At 42.1% G+C, this 26997-nt stretch overlaps 1 protein-coding gene across 1 annotated transcript in view; it reads right to left on the minus strand.

The window, feature by feature from the left end:
- LOC126416415 (WD40 repeat-containing protein SMU1) overlaps positions 1–26997 on the minus strand; it is a 104730-nt gene that overhangs the window by 52205 nt on the left and 25528 nt on the right. The window contains exon 5 of the mRNA XM_050084133.1: positions 4676–4864. Within this exon, the coding sequence (XP_049940090.1) occupies positions 4676–4864 (189 nt within the window). The remainder of the gene's footprint in view (positions 1–4675; positions 4865–26997) is intronic.

Here is a 26997-nt window from a genome sequence, read left to right on the forward strand (position 1 = left end):
CTAAAGGTGAGGGCTTTGTATAAGGATGAAACTTCTGTGGGGCTGATGGTTTTTGTGGACAGGATAACAACAGTGTCATGGGAATGTTTTGGCTCTGGATCTGGTGGAGCAATGGTAGGGAGTTTTGGGGGACGAGGCAAGTTGAAAATGTCAGCTAGGCTGTGTTTGGGCGCAATGAGGTGTTAATGAGGAGAAACATTCTGGGTAGGATAGGGGTTGGATAGTTGTCCCTGGATTGGTAGCAGGATGTCAGCAGGTCAGATAACTTATGGAAGTGGTGTTCGAATGCTCCTCCAGGTGCTGCAGAGCTTTGTGTTTTGATTACCTATCATCATGCCCTGACGTAAGGGACATCCTACCCAATATTCTTCTCACTCCTCTTAAAGCAGTGTTCCATCGCCCATCAAATGTCCACAACATCCTAGCCCACCCCTATCCCAATCCCAACCCCTTGCTACAAGGATCGTATCTCCGTGGATGACCCAGCTGCTATGTCTGCCCAACCCGGCCACCCCGAACTTCCTATTCCAGCCCTGTCACAGGTGTACCTAAGCCACAGAGGCTGAGCCACCTGTTGAAGTAGTAATGTCTTAACCAGCTCTGATTGTTGCACAGATGACAAAATGGTAGATATCGAAATAGACGACAGAGCGATAGCGAAACAATTAAAATCACTCAAAAGAGGAAAGGCCGCTGGACCTGATGGGATACCAGTTCACTTTTACACTGAGTATGCGAAGGAACTTGACCCCCCCCCCCCCCCTTTCACGCAGCGGTGTACCCCGTTTTCAAGAAAGGACGTCGAACAGATGTGCAGAACTATAGACCTATATCTCTAACGTCGATCAGTTGTAGAATTTTGCAGCACGTATTATGTTTGAGTATAATGACTTTTCTGGAGACTAGAAACCTACTTTGTAGGAATCAGCATGGGTTTCGAAAAAGACGATTGTGTGAAACCCAGCTAGCGCTATTCGTCCATGAGACTCAGAGGGCCATAGACACGGGTTCCCAGGTAGATGCCATATTTCTTGACTTCCGCAAGGCGTTCGGTACAGTTTCCCACAGTCTTTTAATGAACAAAGTAAGAGCATATGGACTATCAGAACAATTGTGTGATTGGATTGAAGAGTTCCTAGATAACAGAATGCAGCATGTCATTCTCAATGGAGAGAAGTCTTCCAAAGTAAGAGTGATTTCAGGTGTGCCGCAGGGGAGTGTCGTAGGACCGTTGCTATTCACAATATACGTAAATGACATTGTGAATAACATCGGAAGTTCACTGAGGTTTTTTGCGGATGATGCTGTGGTATATCAAGAGGTTGTAACAATGGAAAATTGTACTGAAATGCACGAGGATCTGCAACAAATTGACACATGGTGCAGGGAATGGCAATTGAGTCTCAATGTAGACAAGTGTAATGTGCTGCAAATACATAGAAAGAAAGATCCTTTATCATTTAGCTACAATATAGCAGGTCAGCAACTGGAAACAGTTAATTCCATAAATTATCTGGGAGTAGGCAATAGGAGAGATTTAAAATGGAATGATCATATAAAGTTGATCATCGTTAAAGCAGATGTCAGACTGAGATTCATTGGAAGAATCCTAAGGAAACGCAATCCGAAAACAAAGGAAGTATATTACAGTACACTTGTTCGCCCAGTGCTTGAATATTGCTCACCAGTGTGGGATCCGTACCAGATAGGGGAGATAGAAGAAATAGAGAAGATCCAACGGAGAGCAGCGCGCTTCGTTACAGGATCATTTAGTAATCGCGAAAGCGTTACGGAAATGACAGATAAACTCCAGTGGAAGACTCTGCAGGAGAGACGCTCAGTAGCTCGGTACGGGCTTTTGGTGAAGTTTCGAGAACATACCTTCACCGAGGAGCCAAACAGTATATTGCTCCCTCCTACGTATATCTCGTGAAGAGACCATGAGGATAAAATCAGAGAGATTAGAGCCCACACAGAGGCATACCGACAATCTTTCTTTCCACAAACAATATGAGATTGGAATAGAAGGGAGAACCGATAGAGGTACTCAAAGTGCCCTCCGCCACACACCGTCAGGTGGCTTGCGGAGTATGGATGTAGATGTAGATGCTGCAACCATTGTACACCTTTTTATATTGGTATAACTACCAACCAGCTATCTACCAGGATAAACAGCCACTATCCAACTGTAGCCAAGAGCAAAATAGGCCACCATGTGGCACAACATGAAGCAGAACATAATATGCTTGATTTCAATGGCTGCTTCACTACTCCTGCCATCTGGATCCTCCCTCCCACCATCAGCTTTTCTGAACTGTGCAGACGGGAATTATTCTTACAACACATTCCCCACTCCCAAAATTATTCCACCCTCATCTTACACTTACATATTGTCCCCAAACCCTCCACCCAACAGTTTGTATCCCCTCTGTCCTGTTAACTCCTCCCGATTCTTATCTCCCACCTTCTTTGCATGCCGTCCTCTGCCAATGCAACTGCCCATCTTCCCCACTCCTCCCCTTTTTCACTATATTCCCCCTCCCTCTTCCTCTCCCCATCTCCTTGCCCCAAAAGCTCCTGGCACTGCATTGTTGGCAGTCTACACCCTGCATGCTCTACCAGACATTGGTGCTGTTCTCTCCCACCACTTGTTTCCTCCCACCACCCGTATATGGCTATCAATTTCCCTTCCCCGACCCCTCAAGACTTCTGCTTCCATTCCATGTGATAGGTGCATTCTAGTCCGAGCTGAAAGAGATGGCGGTCATGTGTGCGTGAGGCATGCTTCATTGAACAAATAAGTGTGTGTGTGTGTGTGTGTGTGTGTGTGTGTGTGTGTGTGTTTCTCTTTCTTTTTCTGACAAAGGCAGTGGCCAAAAGATTGCGTGTAAGTGTCTTTTAATTGCACCTCTCTGCAACTCCATATGTCATCTTTACATTATGTAGCAACCTACTTTTTTCCCTACATTGCTGAAATATTATACAAAACATTTACTAAAACAAATACACTGCAATACAGTAAAGCAGTTCTATGGATAATGAAGTTAAGAAATCTCTGAATGAACATACACACATTTTAATTAATTTTTTTTTAACTGGCCCTTAAAAAGACACCTACAGAGTTGCTTATATTATTTGGTAACCTATTATAGAAGCAAGCAAAATGTGATATGTAACTCTTTCATTGCTGGGAATCTTGTGATAATTCTAGTTCATGTATTGTAATTGTGAATGTCACTTTTCATTATGCTTATTTCATTATTCTCTTTTACAAACTGAATTACCTTGAGGTTGTACAAAGAATAAAAAGTTAGTTAGTAAATTAGTTAGTAAGTTAGTTAGTAAATTATATTTGATGAAGTAATCCCTGTAGGATTGGTGTCTGTTTATAATAGCAGTTTCCTAACTGGTCTCTTCTGAATCCTGAATATCCCACTCATGTAGACTGTGGGTGCTCCCACCCCAAATTTCAATCCCATATTGGAAATGCAAGTGGATTAGTCGACAGAATATTAATACAATGGAAATTTAACTTTTATTTACTTGATAACTAGTTTCGGGCTGGGGCCCATTTTCAAATAATCCAGATAGCCAAAAAAAAAAAATGGTATTTTCCAAAATATAAGAACTATGTCAAGATTGTATTCTCTGTAACTGTTCATTTGAAGTAAATAAAAGACAAATTTGCAAATTTGGTTATTTTTCCATTGTATTTATTAACACAAGTCTGTGTCCTGCAGTTATTCCAGCAGGCTGGAAGTTTACACAGAATATTAGTTTAAGGGCAAGAGAGCTTACTATTTTAAAGTGAGAGTTTTAGTAAGTAAATATCACAGCTAATCTTTTTACAGATGTAGCTGATGTGCTGTTTCCATGTTAAGATGTTCATCAAACAAAACGCCAAAAAACTTACATTTATAAGATGTTTCAGGTGTAGACAGTGATTCAATATTTATGTCCACTTGAGACTGGTTACAAACTAATAAGAATTTCATCACAAATTGTCCTCAATCAGTGTAAGTTTATTCATGAATAGATACCCTGTGATCAGTTCAAAGTTACCTTTGTTGTTTTGGAATACTAACTACTTTGGATGGCCCCAGACAATAAGTGATGAATCATCAGCATAGTTCACTACCTCAGCACTCAAATAACTTCAGCACAAAATGTGAAAGTATGGACTTACTTGACAATATGTATAATTTCTGTCACACCCAATTACCTGCCACCCATCATCTCTCCCTCCAACGTTACACACATACGCATAATTAATCTTTTCACAACTCAGTAATTATGCATAAGCTGCAGCTTGGATGTAGAAACCAGAAAGGATTGAAAAATCATGAATCATTATCTGAAAATGAGCATTCCTGACTAAAGAAATTGCACTAAAATTAAAAACAAACCAGATGGCCTCAAGTGTGAGCTCACCATCTCCCATACCCATAGGAAATGTACAGTTAAAATTAATAAAACCACAAACTATGAACATCATGACTACACATTTCCTCTTTTCCCTTCTTTTTTTTTAAACTTTTATATTTTTTAATACACCAGTAATTAAGACTCAACATATTTACATCATCTTTGTGAACAAAACAATTAAAACTACAGCACATTTTTTTATATTTGTAATCACAGCTGTATGAAATATAATAGAATTCACTCAACCCACCTGGTGGCAATAAGCCTTGATGCTGCTGCCATTTCAGTGACTGACCAAGCAAAGCGAGCAGACGTGACGACGGCACGACAGACACCTCGCCTGACAGGGCTTGTGCTATTGCCGCACGACGCTTCTCCTTGCTGCTGCCATCAGGATACGCCTCCCTGGGATCAAAATATGACCTTGCTAACAAATTTTCTGAAAATAATGAAAACATATATAAATTATATATTCAGGCAGCTTAGGAACAAGAAAAACAATGAACAGGTTAAATTCAACGTATTTCATTAAAATATTTGAAAAAAAAATAACAACTGAATAGTACAATGAAGTCAAAACATTTGGCAAAAAGTACTAAAAGGGATAAATTTTATCAATTGTTTGATGTAATTAATGAATAGATACAAAGATTAACAGATACATTTTCAGACCACAGATGATGATGATGATGTCCCATACTCCGAGGAGAGTAGGGAACAATCTGGGAGACCACAGAAATACAATGTTAAGGTAAGAGAATAAAGGGAAACTTTGTGCACATGGATATGGTATAATTTATACACAATGAAGCAAAGGAAATAAATGTTGACTAGAATTCTATCGCAATTGAGATCTTGAGTGTAGATGTTAGGACGTTGAATGTAAAAGTTAGGAATGAAACGAGTATATGTTTTATGGAATGATGTTTCCAGTGCTCGATTTGGGATGTGATAGAACTGCAAGGTGGTATGGTATTTCAACAGCTAGTTTTAAGTATCTAGTGAGAGAACAAGAGGATGGCACATTTTCTAGCAATGTTTTTGCCCTAACTACTCATGATCTAAACATCTTGTTTAGGTGCTGGTCAACAGCATGTAAGAATTTTACAAAATGCATTACACTGTGCTGTCTGTGATAATGATATTTATTCTGCTAGCAGTTTCAGTCTTAAACCATCTTCAATTGCAGAAAACTTATTGCATGCTATGCATGTTATCCTTTTGTGAGTGAGCCTTCATATTATATTCATGCTACGATTTTCCATTTATATTGGCAATTATCATTTTCAGAATTAACACATGCCAAACCATGTGTGACACGTGAAATCTGTGATAAGTTTTTGCTGTTGAAGATGATTTAAGAATGAAACTGACAGCAGAATAAATATTATCACAGACAGCACAGTGTAATGCATTTTGTAAAACATTCACTATCTACACTAGCAATAATAAAACGGGTATCAAGAATGTATAGCAATACAGCAATTTAAGCCAAATTTCATGTCTCTTCCTAACCACAATGTTTACCATATAGAGGAGGTGCTTAAAACTAGCTGCTGAAATACCACCTTGCAGTTCTGTCATACCCCAAATTACGGACTGGCAACATCATTCCACAGAACAAATAGCCATTTCCTTCCTAACTTTTACAACATACTTTTGCATTCCGCCTTGGATTTTCCACTGTTTGATTTAACCACAATAAGTACCTGCACAGTCAACATATCTGAATAACTAGTGGTTAGCGTATTGTGTAGTTACTGTATAACTGTTCCTAGTTTTTCTCACACTGATTAAATGAAAGCTGCACTGCCCAAACATGAGCAGTATAGTGAAAGCAACGTAAACTGGAATGATTTTACATTTAATTTTACACACAGAAATTTCTAGTCTGAATGTTCGAGGTAGATGTGTTACAGAGAGAACATTGATGGCCAACACTTGTGTATTTCTGATGCTCTCCTGTTCTTGGTTTGCAGTAATAAGTTTTGGCCAAAACAATTGTTGCGGCCACACTTAGTAAGCGTTGCTTCACACAGTGGAGAATGGCAAAACAGAGGCAGCCGGCGATCATGGCATTGCGAAGTAGGAGTGGCGCAGATAGTCTTGCTGACAGTTGCAGTCTACCAACTGGCTGACGCAAGGACGCACGCAGACTGAGTGCCGAGCGAAGCCTGGAGAGTGCTGAGTAAGGGAAGTGAGGCCAGCACGCTAAGTTAGCTGCAATACACTGCGGGAGTAATAACAGGAAGCTGCCACCAAGGGTAAAAAACGTCCTCCTGCCGGATATAAATAGTGGAGCGCAGGCAGCAACGGACAGAAGCCATTAGGAAGCAATTCGGATCTGAGGACGGACATGGTCCGTGTCCAGATGTTCAATCTTCATAGATGATGATTCCGGAAGTCTGTTCCAGCCCGCAGGAGTCATCTGTTCGCCGCCAGACATCTACTTCAGCTCTGGGGGTCGGCCCGAGTCTGGTCGGCACCATGGCTGACTAACTACAGCGAGAACTTCCAGCAGGACCGGCCGCAGCGCGGTCTTGGGCACAGGCGCCGCCGGGGACTGACGCCCGGACTCCACAGCAACCCGGCCCCACGGCGCGTGGTCCGTCCATGATGGGAGCTTGTGGACATCGCGACTGACGGCTTCCCAGCCGCCGGTGCAGCAGGCCGCGGCAGCTGACCTTACGGCGGCGCGGCTCCGTGGGGGTGCCATACTGGGCTGCCGAGCGGTGACGAGTTCATCTCAACCACAGGGCATCCTGACTTCAGCGGAGCACTGGTAGCGCGATGCGCGCATTGTCAGAAAATCTACTCAGCAGCACCCAGGCGGAAGGATCCGCAGGGCTGGGCAGCGCCGATGAGCGAGAAATTGTAAAGAAAGCTCAATAAATAACTGTAAAACTCCACACCATCTCAGTCTTTCGCGCAGCCACTGTGTCTGCTGCTAACAAGTACTGCAGAAGTCGTAACAAGTAGCAAACGGCCCTAACAAGTACTGCAGGTGGCCATCTGACATAACAGGTGGTGTCAGGCGCATCCACGCCATGACTTTGACTAGCACCGTGTGGAGCAACCGAGAAACACCGAATGGGGTGAGTCCAGCAACTGCCTTCTCTTTATGTTTTCTGTGTAGCTAGACATGTCGAGGGTAACCTTAAGGGATGTGAGAGTGTCATTTGAAAGGCCTAGCAGCCCTGTAGACTTATTGCAGTTTCGTGGGAATGATAGTCACGTTAACTTAGTACCATCTAAATGTGTAGTGTGTGGATTAACAGGTCACGTCGCTCCTTGCAATAAATTTATACCAAGCACTTGTGATGTGTGTGGCTTCTATGGTCATGTAACGGGGTAATGTGGTAAGTCTGGATGGCTTGCCATTAGACGTGCTAGGAATTAACTTGCTTCTGGGTAATACAATTTTATTTTTGTGAGGTGAGGTATACCACACGGAAAATGCCAGACACACGTGCAACCGGGACAAGTGACGTCGTAGTTGCATTGACAGAGCAAGTTAAGAAACTGATTATAGAATAAGTTGCAAAAGCAGCACATGCAGAAGTTGGAGCAACAATTGTTGCAAAATACTCAATTAGGCTCGGGAAGTGATAGTGTAGAATGCAAGAGTACTGTCTTTTCCGGTGTGGCAGATTGTTCAGCGGCTAATTTGATACCTTCCTTCTCGGGTAAAACATCAGAGGATGGGAATGTTTTCATTGGTGACGTACGTAGTACGGCTAGACTGTGTGGCTGGTCGGATGAAATGTTTTTGTAAATGGCGAGGTTACAGTTAGTAGGTGACACAAAGACTTATGTGGCATACCACAAAGGGTTAAAGGATGCTACTACGTTCACAGAGTTGGCTGAGGGATTATTGCAAAGGTTTAGGAAACAAAACAGTGCCAGATTTTTTAGAGAAAAATTGGGGAAGATGACGCAAAAAACGGGTGAAACGGTAGGAGAATTTTCAGACACAATTAGGAGAATGAATGTGCACACGTACGAGTTAACGCAAGATGCAAGTGCAAATGAAGTTCTATTGAAAGAAGCAGATAATAGAGCTTTAGACGCATTTTTGCGAGGGGTCTCGCCGGATTTTTTACGCCGAATACGGATGGAAAATCCAAGTGATTTAGCAGCAGCATTGCGCGTAGCTACACATTTGCAGAAAGTGGATAGCTCCACTAGAAGTCGCAATGACAAGAAAATTTTTTCATCTTCCCAAGAGTGTTACCGTTGTGGGAAGCAAGGTCATTTTAAGGGACAATGTCGGGAACCGCAATGTTTCAATTGTCAAAAAATGGGGCATAAGGCACGGCAGTGTAAAGCCAAGAAACGGGTTAATGATACAGCAGGTAAAAAACTGTTAAACAAAGAAGGGAGTGTTCCTGTCATCGGGAGGCACTCCCAGTAAAAAGAGGTACTCAGAGAGTGCACGAAGAGGCGGATCGTATTTTGATGGTTTGGATAAAAGATAAGTGGCGAAGAGTTTTAGTGGATACTGGAGCGCATGTATCAGTTGTCAGAGTGGACCTCGTGGGCAAGAAAGGATTGGAAGCTCGAGACGCAGATTGCGCGCAGTAGGTGATAAAAAATTAGATGCACTAGGGACAGCACAGCTCAAGTTTAAGATAGGGAATGTGTGGTTCCAGGAGCAAATGGAGGTGTTGTCAACTGTGGGACAGGGATTTTCAGTGATACTTTCGCAACATACGCTGGAACTCAATGGGAACTTGTTCTCAATGGGTACAGCCGTTGCAAATGTTTCAGAGTCGCAAGGTACACCAACAGCTAAGGTGATACCAACTAAACTGCGTACAAGTGCATTAAAGGTGATTTTGTGTGACAAAGTACAAACAGGTACAGGGAAGTTGATCTGGGTACTGGTGGATGTCGATGTGCCACAGCAGGGGTTATTCTTGGTAGAGCCACTACTGAGTAATGAGGTTTTAGACGAAAAGCATTGCTTTATTCGTAGGAGTGCATCACGGGTAACGGACATAAACAGGCAGTTTATGGTTCCGGTGAGTTTAGATAACTTCGGGCGGGATGATGTCGATCTACCGAAGGGATTAGTAATGGCCACATTAGAGTTAATGGATGAAGAGGACATCGATAGTTCGGGGCTAGACTATGATGTAAAGCAAATCATCAGCACGTCTGCACTTCGTGACAAGGTAAATCATTTGAGAGGAAATGATCGTTCGGGTATAGAAGCATTATTACTAAAGTATAAAGCATTGTTTGAAGCACAGGGTATGTTACCTGCTAAACCGATAACACAGCATCGTAAGCCGACAGGGAATCACGCTCCAATGTATCAAAAGCCATACAGACTACCGAAACAACTACAACCAGCAGTAAAGCATTAATAGAGCAACAACTGGAAGATGGGATAATCCAGCACAGTAATAGTCCTTAGTCTAGTAGCGTGGTCCTAGTTCCGAAGAAGACACCAGATGGGTCGAAAAAATTTTGCTTTTGTTGCGATTACAGACATTTGAATGAACGGGCAGTGGCGGACGTATATCCGATTCCGAATATCACAGAAACATTAGACAACCTAGGGCAGTGTAAATTTTTATCCACTATGGATTTGCGAAGCGGTTATCACCAGATTGAAGTATGTCCAGAGGACAGGCCAAAAACAGCATTTACGACGCATTGTGGTCACTTCGAGTGGAAAATAATGCCGTTTGGACTAAAAAATGCTCCAGCAACATTTCAGAGGTTATTGGACGGAGTCCTTCGCGGGTTGAAACCAAAAAAATGCATGGTGTATCTGGATGACATTATAGTTTTTTCAAGAGATATAGAGCAGCATGTGGAACGGTTAGAGGAGGTGTTTAAAAGATTAGAGGCAGCACGGCTAACATTAAGTTTGGACAAATGCCATTTTGCGCAAGCACAAGTAAATTATCTTGGGCATGTTATCAGTCAGGACGGGGTACGGACAGACCCTCGTCTCACTTCTGCAGTACGAGATTTTCCGGTTCCGCAAACGGTTAAACAACTGCAATCATATACTGGTCATGCGAGCTATTATCGAAAATTCGTACAGGGGTTGGCAGAAATAGCGAGGCCACTTACTAAGTTGCTAAGAAAAGGTGTTACCTTCCAGTGGACGTCAGAGTGCGAGAAAGCATTTCAAGAATTGAAACGGATACTGACATCAGATCCAGTTTTGTAGTTTCCAGACTTTTCGAAGGAGTTTATACTACAATGTGACGCGCATAGTCACACTCTTGGGATTGTACTTGGGCAAGAAATTGATGGCAAAGAACATCCGATTGCATTTACGTCTCGTCAACTTAACAAGGCGGAACAAAATTACTCCACGATGGAGAAGGAATTGTTAGCGGCGATATACAGAATTTCGTACTTTCGATGTTATCTGTACGGTAGAAGGTTTAAGGTTGTGACAGATCATTCAGCTGTGAAATGGTTATTAGGTCTGAAAGACCCAGCAAGTGGGTTAGTGAGATGGGTGCTGAAACTCAGTGAGTTCGATTATGAAGTAATACACAAGCCAGGTGTGAAACCTGCCAATGCTGACGCATTGAGCAGGAAAGTGGCAGTATTACAAGTAACAGGGGTGACTGAAGATGAGTGGAAAAGGGCACAAGCCATGGATAGTGATTGCCAATGTTCAGAAAGCAACCACAGTTCCTATTACGGGATGGGTTACTTTGCAGGTCGACGAAATGCGGCCCGAGCGTCGTCGTACCAGCAGCGTTAAGATCTGAAGTTTTACAACAGGCGCATGACCATTTTCTTTCACGACAAGGCGGATAGGTGGATCGCGGAGAAGTTTTGGTGCAAGACACGACGTCAAGACGTGGACGAGTACGTCAGGAATTGTGTGCCACGCGCCAGCGTGCGGACTTGAGCCATCAAAAGATTCAGCTTCAAAGATTACCAGAGGCAGACAGACCTTTCCAACAAATCGTAATTGATGTATTAGGTCCATTAAATAGGAGTACAGCAGGGAATAAGTATGTGTTAACAGTGATTGACCACTTTTCTAGGTATTTAGTCATGGTCACGTTACCAGATCAGAAGGCAAGTACGGTGGCACAAGCTTTAGTTAATAATCGGTTACTCAGGTATGGGATACCACAGTCCTTAATCTCGGATCAAGGTACTAATTTCACGTCTGATCTGATGAAGCAACTGTGTAAATTACTGAAGGTAAAGAAATTACGGACTAGTCCATTCCATCCGCAAGCAAACGGACGAACGGAGAGAGTGCATCGTACGATCGCTAAGATGTTGAGTCACTATGTAAATAGTCAACACACCGACTGGGATGTGTACTTGCAATTCGTAACCAGTGCATATAACAGTAAGGTACATACATCGACAGGATTGTCACCATACGAAGTGGTGCATGGGCGGAAGATGCCATCACCTTTTGACATGCTTCGTCCAAGGCTGGGAGTGAAGGGCGAGCAGGTAAGGCAATTTGCGAAAACTATTAAGGAAGCATGGCAGAGAGTTTGACGAGCTAACACGAAAGTGTTGGAACGACAAGAACAGATGGGAGGTACAACGAGGAAGTTGCCACAGTACAGAGTAGGCCAATGGGTGCTACTAGCTAATCCGTATGTTCCAAAAGGGAGAACCAAGAAGTTCACAAACAAGTTCCAGGGACCATACCAGGCAGTGGAAATGACATCACCTGTCAATGTAAAATTACAATTGCCTACCAAGACAACGGTGGTTCACGTTAGTAGAGTTAACCCGTTCCAGGGGGTAGCAGATCCTTGTATATGTACTTCTCCTTCTGGCAGAAAGCGAAAAGAAGTGCCAGAAGCAGACAGTAAACTGGGTATTAAGTATAAGTTGCGTTCGAGGCATGTGTAGTTAGCAGTAATTATCATGTGTGTATTATTTTTGTGTATGGACTAGGGTTACTTTATTGGTATTAAGGGGTAGTGATGGGAGTTTTTTCCTTCTCTCTCCATTCTGTAGGTGAAGCAGGATGGGGTGCAAGTGGACAGTATGGGGCGTAGTCCTCTGGCAGTTGACACAAGCTGGCCAGGTACAGGATATGCCGTTGCGAAGTGGAATGTTGTTCGAGAAACAACTGGATGTGGTCCTCACAAGTCACGAGTGAACGCTTCGGCTGGTACTCAACATCCTGCAGGTAAGGAATGAGATGCGGCAGCTACAGGAGGTGGTATCGAGTGTGGAAACGGTTGCATCTAAGAACGGAATATTACGAGACGTGCAAGAAGAGTACAAGGCTTTGGATAGGTCATGTAAGGAAATAAGGGAACAACTGCGCCAAGTCGTGAGCATGATTCCAGGGAGGAGAAAGAGACTAAAGAGAGGTTGGTTGAATGCAGGTGGGAAGTTGCAGAAAACAATTTTTGGAACAGCAGATAAGAGATGATATCGAGAGTTTGAACAATTCTTTAACAGTTATTCGCGACAGGTAGGAAAGCATAGGGAAGTTAGTGGATATACACACAACAGAGGTACGGGGATTAGGTACAGAGTTGTTGAATGGGACATGCGTGGTGCGTGGGATGGCTACGGGATTACGAGCATATATAGAACAAACACAGAAATTATTGAAACGGGTCTGGAACAGGTACGAATGCAATTGGATATAGTGGAAAGGAAGCTGGAAATGGCTACATTGCTGCGGGAACTGGTTAACAGCATTGGTGATGCACGAGTGAGGATGGATGAATTGCAAGAGGCAGTACATCACGCATTGCACAGGCAGGTGAGTGTGACGTTGATGTCACCAAAAAAATTCAGACGGAGTCTGAAGCAGGCTGAGGGAGAGATTCCAGAGGGGGATAGAGCACGTAGTGCCGATAATTGAAGTGAGTATGTCACTCCTGGAGATACTAAAAGGTATCAGATAGATTATATAATGGTAAGACAGAGATTTAGGAACCAGGTTTAAAATTGTAAGACATTTCCAGGGGCAGATGTGGACTCTGACCACAATCTATTGGTTATGACCTGTAGATTAAAACTGAAGAAACTGCAAAAAGGTGGGAATTTAAGGAGATGGGACCTGGATAAACTAAAAGAACCAGAGGTTGTACAGAGATTCAGGGAGAGCATAAGGGAGCAATTGACAGGAATGGGGGAAATAAATACAGTAGAAGAAGAATGGGTAGCTTTGAGGGATGAAGTAGTGAAGGCAGCAGAGGATCAAGTAGGTAAAAAGACGAGGGCTAGTAGAAATCCTTGGGTAACAGAAGAAATATTGAATTTAATTGATGAAAGGAGAAAATATAAAAATGCAGTAAGTGAAACAGGCAAAAAGGAATACAAACGTCTCAAAAATGAGATCGACAGGACGTGCAAAATGGCTAAGCAGGGATGGCTAGAGGACAAATGTAAGGATGTAGAGGCCTATCTCACTAGGGGTAAGATAGATACCGCCTACAGGAAAATTAAAGAGACCTTTGGAGATAAGAGAACGACTTGTATGAATATCAAGAGCTCAGATGGAAACCCAGTTCTAAGCAAAGAAGGGAAAGCAGAAAGGTGGAAGGAGTATATAGAGGGTCTATACAAGGGCGATGTACTTGAGGACAATATTATGGAAATGGAAGAGGATGTAGATGAAGATGAAATGGGAGATATGATACTGCGTGAAGAGTTTGACAGAGCACTGAAAGACCTGAGTCGAAACAAGGCCCCCGGAGTAGACAATATTCCATTGGAACTACTGACGGCCGTGGGAGAGCCAGTCCTGACAAAACTCTACCATCTGGTGAGCAAGATGTATGAAACAGGCGAAATACCCTCAGACTTCAAGAAGAATATAATAATTCCAATCCCAAAGAAAGCAGGTGTTGACAGATGTGAAAATTACAGAACTATCAGCTTAATAAGTCACAGCTGCAAAATACTAACACGAATTCTTTACGGACGAATGGAAAAACTAGTAGAAGCCAACCTCGGGGAAGATCAGTTTGGATTCCGTAGAAACACTGGAACACGTGAGGCAATACTGACCTTACGACTTATCTTAGAAGAAAGATTAAGGAAAGGCAAACCTACGTTTCTAGCATTTGTAGACTTAGAGAAAGCTTTTGACAATGTTGACTGGAATACTCTCTTTCAAATTCTAAAGGTGGCAGGGGTAAAATACAGGGAGCGAAAGGCTATTTACAATTTGTACAGAAACCAGATGGCAGTTATAAGAATCGAGGGACATGAAAGGGAAGCAGTGGTTGGGAAGGGAGTAAGACAGGGTTGTAGCCTCTCCCCGATGTTGTTCAATCTGTATATTGAGCAAGCAGTAAAGGAAACAAAAGAAAAATTTGGAGTAGGTATTAAAATTCATGGAGAAGAAATAAAAACTTTGAGGTTCGCCGATGACATTGTAATTCTGTCAGAGACAGCAAAGGACTTGGAAGAGCAGTTGAATGGAATGGACAGTGTCTTGAAAGGAGGATATAAGATGAACATCAACAAAAGCAAAACAAGGATAATGGAATGTAGTCGAATTAAGTCGGGTGATGCTGAGGGAATTAGATTAGGAAATGAGGCACTTAAAGTAGTAAAGGAGTTTTGCTATTTGGGGAGCAAAATAACTGATGATGGTCGAAGTAGAGAGGATATAAAATGTAGGCTGGCAATGGCAAGGAAAACGTTTCTGAAGAAGAGAAATTTGTTAACATCCAGTATAGATTTAAGTGTCAGGAAGTCATTTCTGAAAGTATTCGTATGGAGTGTAGCCATGTATGGAAGTGAAACATGGACGATAAATAGTTTGGACAAGAAGAGAATAGAAGCTTTCGAAATGTGGTGCTACAGAAGAATGCTGAAGATTAGATGGGTAGATCACATAACTAATGAGGAAGTATTGAATAGGATTGGGGAGAAGAGAAGTTTGTGGCACAACTTGACCAGAAGAAGGGATCGGTTGGTAGGACATGTTCTGAGGCATCAAGGGATCACCAATTTAGTATTGGAGGGCAGCGTGGAGGGTAAAAATCGTAGAGGGAGACCAAGAGATGAATACACTAAGCAGATTCAGAAGGATGTAGGTTGCAGTAGGTACTGGGAGATGAAGAAGCTTGCACAGGATAGAGTAGCATGGAGAGCTGCATCAAACCAGTCTCAGGACTGAAGACCACAACAACAACAAGATTAAGGTAACAACGAATCTAGTTAAGATGTATATAGAGATTAGATTTCCAGTAACTAGTGTGGGGAGGAAGTATCACTGTTACACAGTGCATCCTTATCCGGTCAGATGGGAGCGCATGGGGAAGGACGTACAGTTCAGGACACAAGAGGTTTTATTAATTTCTAAGGAGTGAGATACTCGTGCTACTATGTCGAGTTTAGAGTTGAGTAGATGTCTAACGGAGTCAGTTTCCATTTGTCCATCACGGATTGTTTTCACGGGCAAGGGGTCATGTGAGATCCAGTTATTTAGGGCAGAAGCAGAAGCTTCGGAGTGTCAAAGAATAATAGTGAAGCCTACACCACATTTTCAGCAAGTTGGGAGGCATTGGTTGTATTCTGTATTCGCTACAGAGAGGATATCAGCCAAGTGTTATGACAATGGGAATTGGACAGCAACCACGGAGATGAAATTACGGGACAGTGGTTTGCTAATCAACGGAACAAATTGTGAAATAGTAGGGGATCGTTTCAGCTTACCACCGACAGCCACGGGAGTCACCAAGGTTACAGATACTCATCTAACGTTGTACTGGCCAGATGCGTCATTCAGCAACGCTCCAGGAGAAAATTTGGCGTATATTAACAACACCTTGGATGCTACACTATTGCAAACAATAGATAAACTAGTAGATTCGGAGAAAGGTCAAATTTCAATGCAGAAATTATTAAGGCTTGTGGAGGAGTACGATACCAGTCGGAAACATAGCACAGTGACCATTGGTATTTCAACCAGTACTATTATCGTGTTGATTGTATTTATTGGTGTGATATGTGTCTTATTAAAATGGAGGATTCACCATGTTAATGCAAGACCGCTCAATGAGATTCTTGTAGAATGGATTACCACTAGGGCATAAGTCAGGTCAACATGGATGTATATAGGGAAGAATTAGAATATAGGTATATAGGGAAGAAGTAGAATATAGGATAGAACTAGAGTTAACGTATAGGGTAAATTCCAGGACGAATTTAATTTTTAGGAGGAGGCAGTGTTGCGGCCCCATGTAGTAAGCATTGCTTCACGCAGTGGAGAATGGCAAAACAGAGGCAGCCGGCGATCGTGGCATTGCGAAGTAGGCACGGCACAGATAGTCTTGCTGACAGTTGCAGTCTACCATCTGGTTGACACAAGGATGCACGCAGACTGAGTGCTGAGCGAAGCCTGGAGAGTGCTGAGTAAGGGAAGTGAGGCCAGCACACTAAGTTACACTGCAATATACTGTGGGAGTAATAACAAGAAGCTGCCACCGAGGGTAAAACACGTCCTCCTGCCAGATATAAATAGTGGAGCGCAGGCAGCAATGGACAGAAGCCATCAGGAAGCAATTCGGATCTGAGGACGGACGTGGTCCGTGTCCGAATGTTCAATCTTTGTAGGTGACGATTCCGGAAGTCTGTTCCAGCTCGCAGGAGGCATCTGTTCGGCGCCAGATGTCTACTTCGGCTCTGGGGGTCGGCCCGAGTCCGGTCGGCACCATGGCTGACTGACTACAGTGAGAACTTCCAGCAGGACCGGCCGCAGCGCGGTCTTGGGCACAGGCGCCGCCGGGGACTGACGCCCGGACTCTACGGCAACCCGTCCCCATAGCGCGTGGCCCGTCCATGACAGGAGCTCGTGGACATCGCGACTGATAGCTTCCCAGCTGCCGGTGCAGCAGGCGGCGGCAGCTGACCCCACGGCGACACGGCTCCGTGGGGGTGCCATACTGGGCTGCCGAGCGGTGACGAGTTCATCTCAACCACAGGGCATCCTGACTTCAGCAGAGCACTGGTGGCGTGCGTTGCATGTATTGTCAGAGAATCTACACAGCAGCACCCAGGCGGAAGGATCTGCAGGGCTGGGCAGCGACGACGAGGTAGAAATTGTAAAGAAAGCTCAATAAATAACTGTAAAACTCCACGCTGTCTCAGTCTTTGGCACAGCCACTGTGTCTGCTGCTAACAAGTACTGCAGAAGTCGTAACAAGTACGAAACGGTCATAACAAGTACTGCAGAAGTCATAACAGGTGGCCATCTGACATAGCACAATTAATACAAGCAGCCTGAAAAGAAAGTGAAGAATATGTGGACAATACATATATCCCTTACCATAAAATCCTTTACAAAAAAAAGAAGAAAATCAGAATTTAAAAAACAAAGATATATCAACAAAACTAAGAGACAGGTTCAGACCTATGAAAATAGCACTCAATGAGTTGTATGAATAAAAAGAAAACATTCTTCGGAGAAGATTCTCAGACTAAAAGAACATTCTCTGAGTAAGTTCTAAATTTTTTATGAATAAAATATTTGAAGCATATTCCATGATGAGGGAGTTCTTTCTCACTACCTCCCCTCCATCTTGAGAAGTGTCTCAGTGTGTGTCGTCTGCCGCATCCAGCACAGAACACACACTTAATCTTACATTTCATTCACCTCACTCAAAGAGGGAAACTATTTGTTGTACAAATATGGAACTGGCATAAATGTGTTCTGGAAGAGTCGCACAATGTTTCAATTTTAAGTTTATGTGCGGCAACAAATTATTCAGATGAATACAAACAGTTCGCATTTTATGAAGATGTTATCAAATTTTCAACTTGTGGGAAATTTTTTGCAAACAAAATCTTAGGAATACATCACATTTTTATCTACTCTGAAACTGAGCTCTGTTAAGAGTTTTCTAACATGAAATACTTTTGTAATAATATTATGAAAAGGATAATCGCTACTCTCCATATAGTGGAGACGCTGAGTCGCGGAAGCCACAACAAAAAAAGACTGTTGAAAGTGAGCTTTTGGCCAACAAGGCCTTCTTCAAAAATAGACAAAACACACACACACACACACACACACACACACACACACACACACACAGAAAGTGCGCACACGCGCGAAACTGAAACTAAGACTTGCTGGCCAAACGCTCACTTTCCGACAGTCATTTTGTTGTGCCTATCTGCGACTCAGCACCTCCGCTATATGGTGAGTATCAATTATCCTTTTCATAATATTGGTACATTCAACTGTCTGATGAGATATGATGCATAATGGCCCGTGACAAGTACTTAAACCATCACCTGTGTGGTTTCATTATGAGACTCACTCAATTTGTAATAAACCAGTTATTAATTTTTCAGATCTGCCTATTTATTTCTAACATAACAGAATGTAAGGTTTACGCTGTGAGAAAACAAGATGAAGAACATCTGAAAATTTCAGTGACACAGTTGTCTAGCGTATACCTAAGCCTTTCCCTACACCAAAACCGGGGTCTGCTAAATAGCATAAAAAATGCTTCATTTTCCCTCCTTGATTTGACAGGTCACTGCCCACTTCTTTCGAGTTATTCAGGACAGAAGTTCACTGGAAAAAAAAGGTTTTTTTTAACCTGTATAAATTATACAGTTTCTCTCTTCAATATTTCTTCATATTACACATATCTTTGTTTGCCTTCTGTGCAACACAAATTCTGGAATTTAGCCAAAAAACTGGGTAAAACTTAACCTCGAAAAAACTTACTCCGCTCAAAGTATGCTGTAGAGCGCACTTCATAAAATGGAAAATGTCCTTCGCTTGTCAGAAATTTCACCAGTTTTATTCATACTGAATCAGAGGGGGAGTGTTCACTGCAGTTGACAAAATTATTGTCTCCACTGAGGTAAAAGTTGAGTGTGACATTGAAGTTATCTGCTTGCATACGATGTGTGTAGGTGAAACCACGTTAATTGCTGGATGTTTTTACCAGCCACTTGATGCCACTGTGACAGTTCTAGAGTCATTCACAGAAAGTCTATGGTCAGTTGTGCATAAATACCCACATCATGCAATACTAGTTGGAGACAACTTTAACCTCCCAAGTACAGACTGGGATGTCTATGGATTCATTGCAGGAGATACAGACAAAGTCATGCAAAATACTTTTGAACGTGTTTTCTGAAAACTGTCTTCAGCAGCTAGATTGGCAGCCTATAAGCAATGGAAATATTTTAGACCTTGTAGCTACAAATAGGACAGACCTTATTGACAATTCCAATATAGAATCAGGGATTAGTGATCATGATGTCATCATAGCAACTATGATTACTAAAGTTAATGAATGAGTCAAGAAGACTAGGAGAGTGTTTCTGCTAGATACAGCACGCGAGCAGTTGTCAGCCTCTCACTTAGACAGTGAACTGACATCACTTAGTTCCAATACGACAGGTGCAGAGGAATTATGGGAAAAGTTTAAGCAGACTGTAAATCATGGTCTGAAGAGTTATGTACCTAGTCAGTGAATAAGGATGGAAAAGATCCACCAAGGTTTAATAACAAAATTCAGAAGATGCTGAGGAAGCAGAGGCTGTTGCACTCTCAGTTCAATAGAGAATGCAAGTGAAGGTTAATACAGATTCGAACATCTGTGACAAGATTTATGCATGAAGTATACAACTACCACCATCACATCTCAGCAAAAAATCTGAAAGAGAACTCAAGATAGTTCTGGTCCTATGTAAAATTGTGAAACTTCCATCCTCTCCAGGGGACACCACCTCAAAGTAGCACAGTCCGTGCGGGTGGAGAGGCTTGTGTGTTCGCGTGAAGCTGAGGGCTTGCCGGCTGTAGGAACCCATGGTCGGTAAGGTCTTGGCCCATGGGCCAGACTAAGTGTGTCCCACAACGACCTGTCACCCCACATCCATTCCTTGTCCTTTCCCAACTCCTTAATACCCAACCCAAAGTGTGTTGTGATCCATGCTGAGAGGTGCATGGCACATGGGAAGATGTGTTGTGAATGGAGCCTCAGGGATACCAGGCGACCTTCCTGAGTAAGTAGCCTTGCACAGCATGAGGTTTCCGTGGTGTGGACCGATTAGATACACAACTCTCGTGGGACCAAAATGAACATGAAAGAAAACAGAAATACTTCTCAAAACCTGAAAGTCTTGAAAGAGGATTGGAAAGTAATCAACTGGAAGGTTGCTCCAAACAGTCAAATCCTTGTGGTAGAAGGCAATGTGGGAACAGGACCTGAGACTATACTTGGGGTTCTAGTAGGTTGCCGTCAGGGTAATCATCTCATTCGTCTTTCCTTCTCATTCCGTACGGTAGGTCTCCCCTGATCCATAGTTCTGGGTGACTTCCCCGAAATCTACCCCTTTTCTTAGAACTCTCCAGTCCTTTTCCTTTACCCTTCTTCCTTCCCCTTCAACCCTTCTGTCTGAATAAAGAGCCACTGGCTCCGTAAGCTTGCCAATTACAACAGTCTTATGTATGTGTTCTGCCGCTGCTTGGTGAGTAGATTTTTTATCTATCCAATTAAATAAGATTACATACCAGGTGTCTCAGGAGAATTTTCTCTAGTGTTCCGGCAGATATTTCCAATTTTGTTTTTTGGATATGTAGTTGGAGTCAGCTCATACAACCAGTGATGATGTAGAGCATCAGATTGTTTCTCATTAGAAACAAAATTATTTTTAAAGAGGTAGGATGTCCCAAATTGGTCTACTGTGATATTCGTTTTAGTGAAACTTATCAACAGAGACAGTGAAACATGAAGAACCTGTCCCATCTCACTCAAGTACCACCCTTCCCAGCACCGTCTGCTGTTATCAACAGCACCACTCAGTCACTGCTAGATTACTGTTTATTCTTCCATTTTTACTGTCCCTGTCACTGCATATGACTAAAATGAATACAGAACAAGACTAATCTGGGACTACTGAATCGAATAGAAATAAACCGATGTTTTCCACTGAGAAGGGGTGTTTCACAAAAGACACTATGAGCAGTAATTGTTTTGAGTCGACTCCAGTCCAACACTGCAAAAATGAAATTGTAGATACCTGCATAAACAATAGAGCGAGCGAGCGAGAGAGAGAGAGAGAGAGAGAGAGAGAGAGAGAGAGAGAGAGTGAGTGACAGTCACTATACACTATCTATTGGTAATGATCACATGTTCGACTCATGGGAAAGTTTGTCTGCCTGTGATAAGTCTACAATACTAACAGACCCATTCTCATGTAATGTTCACACAATATAACCTCTTAGGGAAATTCCTAAGCATAAACTGACATGCTTCACTTAATTTGTGCCAGTAGTGCAAATGTCTTCAGCTTAGGCTGTGATTTCTGCTGAACCATCTGTATGCTATACAATATATAACATTTTCTAGCTGTGCATATAGCTGAATGTTTGCAGGAACACAACGCAGCACCTGCGAAGGTTGAGATTGACAGAAGGGAGGAGCAAGGGAGGTGGGTGAATGGGGAAGAGGGGGGAGGGGGGGGGGGGGGTGTCGTGTCACGGGCTGAACACTGAAACACCGAGATCATCACTCCCTCATTCAAGTGATTGTCCATGTGGAGTTTGTGATATCAGCCAGAAATTTGAATGACTTTAGTGATGTAAGTATTTGGTGTGATGAATTGCAGCTTGCTCACAATGAGTGAAAATAAAAGATAATGACAATGAGTAGGAAAAGCATTAATGTTTGATCACAGTATTGGCAGTATGATGCTTAATCATTTGCACTCCATAATGCAGGAACAGGGTGTCTCAGTGCACTCTTATTAAAATCTTCACCACCTGGGCAGCAAATGTGCCACACGGGATTGTGCAAGTCTCTTTGTGGAAATAATGAGGCCACTGACAAACAATTACAGTATACATTAAAACAAAAAGTGTGCTTTCACTGAAATTATTTATGTAATCATTGCAATACAAAAGCATTCATTGTGTGATATTTATTGAAACCCTTGATTGTTTAAAACGAATCACTGTCATCATCAAAATCATCCTTATATTTGTTTGCACATAGACATTCCTCTAAAAGCTTTACCATCTCTTCCTCAGAAAAGACTGGGCGCAAAGAACTAGTCATTTTACACCTACTAACTTGAACATAATAATTACGAACTTTCTCTCAACACAACTGTTACAGTGTGGCACTGGGTTAGCACAGGCTTCCCGTGATAGTAGCACTATGCAGCACTGATGCCTAGTACAGACAGATGTGAGAATGGTGCAATGGAGAGCTATGAAAAACCGTGTTGACTGAGGTTCAACACAGGAGGGGATAACAAAATTTGCAATGTCAAGTGCGATTCGCTGTTGGGAGTGAAAAGGGTTAACACAGTCATATTGGTTAAATATGTAGGTGAAATGTTGCAAAGATGAGCATGTAAGGTCAATGTACAGAAGGAGAAAGGTTGACTTCAGTTTACTGTGAGAATTACAGGGAAGTTTAGCTCATCTATAAATGAAACAGCATATAGATTACCTGTGTGACCCATTCCTGAGTACTATTCAAGTGTCAGATAAGCGAGTCAGGGCTCCTACAGAAGCATACAATCATTTTTCCCTTGCTCCATTTTTGAACAGAACAAGAAAGGGAATGGGTGCAAACCAGGATGTGAGGTGAACAAGTTTCTGCAGTTTCTTGGTTCTGCATTCCTTCCATGGAATGGTCAAGGAGGGAAAGTTCTTCGGCTCGTAATGATGTGCAGTGAAGTATTTGATTTTAGAGGTGAAGTCTGAGAAAAGATTTAGTCAAAGAGTAAGATTGCAGCACAGGATAAGGACCAAAAAGTCCTGCAATGGCTCAGTGTCCGACACTTCCCACATACGTACTCACAAAAGAGCAGTGAGTCCCCAAGGGAGTCATCTGCCGAGGAACTATTCAGTCAGAAATCTTAAGGAGAAAAATAAGAAGTGCTATTTCTAAAGCTGACCACCTCTCTCTAGTATCTGTGTGTGGAGGATCTTTTAACAAAACGTACTCCACCGTGGCTCCTAAATACTTGCAACATTTAATACTGTGCAAAGAAGCTACCCAAATCCACTACTTACTTTACTTTATGTGATCAGCCCCAGACGATCATGCACAGTCACAGTTAAAGCTCTCTATCTGCTTCTGTCTTCTGCCATCTGTCCCGAGTTCTCCATGGCTGCCAGTCTACTATATCCTTCCATCTCTTCATAGGTCTACTGCTCTGCCACCTGATAGCATGTAGTCCCTAGCAATTTTGGGCCATTTCCTTTCTGCTATACTTGTTATGTGTTTATTCCACTGGAGTCTTTTGCTTTCCATCACTCCAAAGATAATAGGTTCCTTGTATAGTTAGTTATTCTAGTTCTGCATTGTGATGCCTTTTCCGTTCACCGAAAGTTTGTCACAGACAGGTACATATATTTTCTTGAGGACCTTCCTTTCAAATGCCAGCAATAGTTGTGATACACTTCTAGATCATAAGTCTGGATTTAGAGAATAATACCATGTGTTTCCTGCCAGCAGTCTTGCCTTAATCTCTGCTTCAGTTAACATTACTTCAATTAAAATCGATCCAATATATTTGAATTCTTTCACAGATTTGTACCTGGTACAGCTCATCGTTGATTTTGGGACTTGCAAGCCTATCTTCATTTGATCATGTACTCTGTCTTTCCAGTGTCAGATTGGAAAGGACAGGTGATAATCCATCTCTTTATCTTAATACTGTGTATGATGCCACTGATTTCTGGGTCGAAATACTTCTTTCCAGTTCTTCTTGTGTGCATGCTATTAGGATAATAAGCTGCATATGGCAGATAGGTTATATTTTAGTTGTTGATTTGAACAACCATAAAAATTACTTTGTTGAACTCTTGCTTTTCAAGTGCCAAATTGGAAAGGACAGGTGATAATCCATCTCCTAATCTTAATATTGTGTATGCTTGGAAACTTTCTGTCATTTCATTGCCAATTTTAACTTTGTATTTTGTGTCATTTAAGCACATCTCTGTAAATCTCACCAATTTATTTAATATGCCAAATTCTGTTATGGTTTTAATCAGATTTGGTCTATGGATACTATTATAAGCCTTCTTGAAGACTTGACATATAATGAAAAGAAATTTAGTTACATATCGAGTGAAGGTATAAAGGCTGTAAGACGTGGAAAAATCTAATTTTTTCGTCTAACAGCTTTTGAAAAATTGGACGATTAGTATTTCATATTGGCTGGAATGCCATCTCTTCAGCACAGGCAACATAATTAGCCCTGAAGCAGCAAAAGAGTTAATTCACTTTGGAATTACTTCTTGGGCTACTTCTTCAATTACATCTCCAATTACCTTCCGATTCTGATCTATCTCAACATTTCCGTCATCTTCATTCTCCAATGCTTCAAAAAAATTGGTCAATTTGATCTCTAAAGTGCTGCGTGTCTTTGTTCAGGCTTTCCTGATCATATCGAGTTATGTTTTGTATTTCTTTGCATTTTGTGGGTCACCACATTGCCTTCTTCACTGTTCTACAAGCAAGTGGTCCGATCCACATTCAGCACCTATTGCGCCTTGACATTTTGTATCCCTTCTTCATTCTTGTCTATACCAGTACAGAATTCACTGTCTTTCCATCTGGAGATACCCAAGTTGCTTTACAATAATGTTCTGAAAAGGAAAGTTGCTACTCACCATATAGCGGAGATGCTGAGTTGCAGACAGACACAACAAAAAGATTTTCACAGTTAAAGCTTTCAGCCTATGGCCTTTGTCAACAATAGGCACACACACACACACACACACACACACACACACACACACACACACACACACACACACACACACCCGCACGCGCGCAAATGCAACTCACGCACACGACTGCAGTCTCAGGCAACTGAAACCACACTGCGAGCAGCAGCACCAGTGCGTGATGGGAGAGAAATAGAGAGAAACAAATAAGCAAATCAAATAAAATACAATAAAGAAAAGACTGGGTGTGGTGGTGGAAAGACGGCTGTCTAGTGCTGGAATGGGAGCATGGAAGGGGCTGAACGGGTGAGGACAGCGACTAATGAAGGTTGAGGCCAGGAGGGTTACGGGAACAAAGGATGTATTGCAGGAAAAGTTCCCACCTGCGCAATTCAGAAAAGCTGGTGTTGGTGGGAATGATCCATAAGGTACAGGCTGTGACGCAGTCACTGAAATTAAGGATATCATGTTTGGCAGTGTGCTCAGCAACCGGGTGGTCGACTTGTTTTTTTTGGCCACAGTGTTTCGGTGGCCATTCAGGCGGATAGACAGCTTGTTGGTTGTCATGCCTACATAGAATGCAGCACAGTGGTTGCAGCTTAGCATGTAGACCACATGACTGGTTTCACAGGTAGTCCTGCTTTGATGGGATAGGTGATGTTAGTGACCGGACTGGAGTAGGTGGTGGTGGGAGGTTGTATGGGACATACAACATGAATATAACATAGATATAAGCAAAATTCTTTAAAACTGGAACCATAACCCACTTGATTAAATCTGATTACCAGTTCTCTATGGACCAATGAACAAGTATTATTCCCTTTTACGAGAGCATGTGAACTTGAGCCAATCAAAGCTTTATTTCCTATTCTGTCTAAAACCTCTTCATTAATTCACTGCATTTCTTCTTCCTTTCATCTGCCCATTTTTTTTCCTTGGTGTTTCTTTTGTTGAGATCTGTCCAATTTTCTCGTTTCTGATCTTTCTTCTGAACTGTTTTCTGGTCTCAATTCCTTCTTCTGAAATTTTCTATTTCTGGAGGTCTTCTTGTGTTCCTTTCATCCACCTGGTCTTTCATTTGCTTGCTTTAACAAAGCTAATTTTCTTTTAGTGTGTGTGTTTTCATCCATCTATCTACATAGATGTCCACAGAAGTGTATGCATCTTTATCCTAAATTCACGTGTGATGTCTGGGTGTTCTTAGAGTTGCTTTGTAGGTTGTCTGACACAAATGCCATCTCCGAGAACAGTGCTATAGATTTTTCTGAGAATTTTTCGTTCTTGATTCCTATGTGATAAGTTTTTGTCATCTGTCTAATTACATTTGTTTCTTCTGCATGCAAGGCTTTTGGTAAGACAACCATATTGTAGTGAAGTAGTCTTGCATTATGAGTTGTCTTTTGTTGTTGTGACTCCATGTCAGTTTGGTTTTTGCAATTTGAATATTCTTTCTGTGTTGGAGACTGTGTTCAGTCTTTTGGGTTGGATGGATTCTCCTCTGATTTGGTGTCCTTATACTGAATTTTTTCATAGGAAATTTGGAGTCCAGTTTTGCAGAAGATTTGATATAGTTTATCAAGTGCTAGTTTCACTTCATCTTTGTTGTTAGTTGACATAGCCAGGTAATCTGCAAGGGCCAAGCATTTCACAGTGACTCTTTTCCTCTCTTTTTTTTCCAATTAGGATACCTTTGATGTGCTTCTCCCATTCCTAATTATTTTTCCAAAACAATGTTGAACAAGACTGGCAATAAGCCATCACCTTGTTGGACTCCTGTGTGAACTTCAAGTGAGTTTGAGATTTCTTCCACAAATTTCATTTTTAAAGAGTTTCCTGATAAGGTTACGTGGATGATGCCCTGGTCTGTTTATCAACTCTTGATGCTTCTGGGCTATTAAACAACTTTTGCTTGTCAAGCTTTTTGA

Source organism: Schistocerca serialis, chromosome 8 (genome assembly GCF_023864345.2).
Source record: "Schistocerca serialis cubense isolate TAMUIC-IGC-003099 chromosome 8, iqSchSeri2.2, whole genome shotgun sequence".
Lineage (NCBI taxonomy): Eukaryota > Metazoa > Arthropoda > Insecta > Orthoptera > Acrididae > Schistocerca > Schistocerca serialis.